This window comes from Chrysochloris asiatica, unplaced genomic scaffold (genome assembly GCF_000296735.1).
Source record: "Chrysochloris asiatica unplaced genomic scaffold, ChrAsi1.0 scaffold00050, whole genome shotgun sequence".
In the NCBI taxonomy this organism is placed as follows: domain Eukaryota; kingdom Metazoa; phylum Chordata; class Mammalia; order Afrosoricida; family Chrysochloridae; genus Chrysochloris; species Chrysochloris asiatica.
The window spans coordinates 2,313,228-2,315,939 of record NW_006408568.1 but is presented as its reverse complement, the minus strand read 5'-3'; the positions used below and the strand labels follow the sequence as shown (position 1 = coordinate 2,315,939).

The 2,712-nt window shown below is 42.4% G+C and overlaps 1 protein-coding gene across 1 annotated transcript in view; it reads right to left on the bottom strand.

Annotated features, from left to right (window-relative positions):
• Positions 1 to 2,712, bottom strand: part of ANO2 (anoctamin 2) — a 547,529-nt gene that overhangs the window by 110,794 nt on the left and 434,023 nt on the right. The window contains exon 15 of the mRNA XM_006862668.1: positions 1,488 to 1,562. Coding sequence (XP_006862730.1) covers positions 1,488 to 1,562 — 75 coding nt within the window. The remainder of the gene's footprint in view (positions 1 to 1,487; positions 1,563 to 2,712) is intronic.

The window sequence follows — 2,712 nt, the reverse complement described above, 5'->3', positions numbered from 1 at the left end:
CCTCAAAAGGTTCTGGATGGGGGTCAGAATTCCACCTAAGGTCCAATACACTGCAAAGGCTCCGCAAGAGGTCTGTTTCACTGGGCAAGTTGTAGAACCCCTTTTAGGTATTCAAATAAGTTCTAGGCTGAAGATGGGCTTAAAAGCTTTCTGTAATTATGTTTCCCAACATTCCCTTCTATCCAACTCAAGTGTTCATTTTAACAATAGTTGGCAAGGGAAAACTATATCATAAGACAGTCAAGCATCTTAGCATTATTTCCCCTCTTCAAACTATGCCTTGATCCCTGTATCACAGAGGCCTGTTGTTCTAAGGTTGAGTATGCATCACTATTTACCTCTGTCTCATTTAGCCCATCAAACCTCCTTCAGTGTTTCCCTATCTATCTTGTTCTTCCACCCCTCCCTCTTCTTGTGTACTGCCCTCCCCAACACCCAAACTATGATGTGTCTGCCCCCTACCCTGTGCTCTACCGTCACCTCCCTCTACCACCCCCAAGCCCCCCAACCCCAATACTACCAGTAACCAACAAATTTTTTTTCCCTTTTAGTATGGGTATCTTTTCTTAAGCTTTTACAATAATGTTTTTATGCAATATTTGTCCTTTTGTGACTGGCTAATTTTACTCAGCATAATTTCCTCAAGGTTCATCCATGCTATATGGTGGCTTGCAGCTTCCTTGTTATTCTTCAAGGAAGCATAATATTTCATTATGTGTATGTACCAAAGTTTGTTTATCCATTCTTCAGTTGATGGCCACTTAGGCTGTCTCCATCTTTTTGCTATTGTGAATACTGCTGCTATGGACATTGGTGTGCATATATCTACTTGTGTTATCATTCCAAATGTTATAATAAGCAACTCCCAACTAGTCTGTAGGAAGTTTGGTAGCTTTGTAGAATAAACATTAGACTGCAAACTCCAAGGATGGCAGTTCGAGTCCACCAGCTGCTCCATGGAAGAAAGATGAGACTTTCTGTTCCCACAAGATTTACAGCCTTGCTCTATACAGGGTTGCTATGAGTCTGAACTGACTTGATGGCACTTAACAAAAACAAGTCATCTATAGTCCTTTTGAGAAATGCCTATTGTCCCTGAGTCTAAGTGGTCTGAGCTGTAAGGACACAACTTTTCATTCTAAAGCAGAACTTCCAATCTTCAATACTAGGCGTTTTCCCATGAAGAGGGGCAGAAGTCTTAGCATCTGACCCTCACTCTGTGCTCTGATTTTCCCGTTTCCCAGTGTCTCCTCACTGCAGTTACTGCATTCTGTCTCAACCATTTGACTTCCAACAATGGCCTGCTGCTACTTTATTGGTCATACTTAAGTATGAACTACAGTCCCCTCCCTTGGTTCACCCAGGTAGAAGCTAACATTATCTGGGCCTTTCAAAAAGACTGTATGGAGCTCTAGAATTTTAAGGGCAAGCAAAAGGGACAGGATCTAAAAGTATATACACAGCGGGTAGTCCTTCAAAAGACTTACCATGAACAAGATTGAGGCAAAGTTCATCAAGTAGCCTGGGAAACGATCTTTCCAGCCCAGCTTATCTTCATCATCCTGGGGAGAAACAAGAAAGAGAGACAATCAGAGAGCATCAATAAGAGACGATTTTGCTCTCAATGTTGCATAGTTTTGCATATTGTTGATTATTTGTCACTCTGTATCAACACACACACACACACATATATATATATTGCCTCTGATGCATGAACCTTCATATCAACACAAACCCTCTTAATTTTGTGGTTACTAGATGAGATAGCAAAGCCTGGGAGAAACTACACTGACAAAAGAGCAACATTTGAAGGCACATACCGCTGTACATAAACACTGGACTGCTAGCTGCAGGGTCTGTGGTCCAAACCCACCTGTCACTCCTTGGAACCGCTATACAGAGTTTTTTTTAATTCTATTTCTTTATCTGTAAATGGGCATCGTGACACCTGTCATGGATACTACACAGGACCATTTTGTTTGTTTTGCTTTATTTTAACGAGAAACATGTGAACATGGTAAGCCAATGGGCAAATGACAGTGGCAACCCAATCACAGGGCAGAATCTCATAAGTAGATCATCCTTTAAATACATCATCACCACTGAATTTACATCCTAACTGTAGCACTTTGGATTAATGTGCTGGACTGCAAAGTCGGTTTGAACTGCAAAGTTGGCAGTTCAAGCTCACCAGCTGCTCCTTGGAAACCCTACACAGGGTCTCTAGGGGTCAGAACCAACTTGACAGTACTTAACAACATCAACAACAACTGTACATATTACCCACAATTCTGTTCTTCAAAGAACCTGTGGTATTATTTGTTTCTCTCAAAATAACTGTGTTCTTCTCTTGTCACAAAAGCAGACAGCTGGAAGGAGAAAAACAAGATGGTGGATCGGGTGGACGTATAGCAGAGAGCTCCGCCAACAACACAGAATACCCTACCAAGCAGGTTCAGGGGATGGTTCCAGAACTCTGAACCACATATAAAGTAATACTTAGAAGGTTGGAAGGCTCACAGCTGGGGGGATTTATGGCAGAAGCAAGAAATCTATTGCTTTCTAGTCCAGGATGCTCAGCTGCTCCAGAAGCTGCCATCTTGGGTAAGACCACGTGGGGAAAGGATCGGAGCGGCCACAGACGCCTGGCAGAACCGCTGAGATAAAGGTGTGGACATTCTTTTCTTTTGGTATCTGCTCATTGGTCCCTTG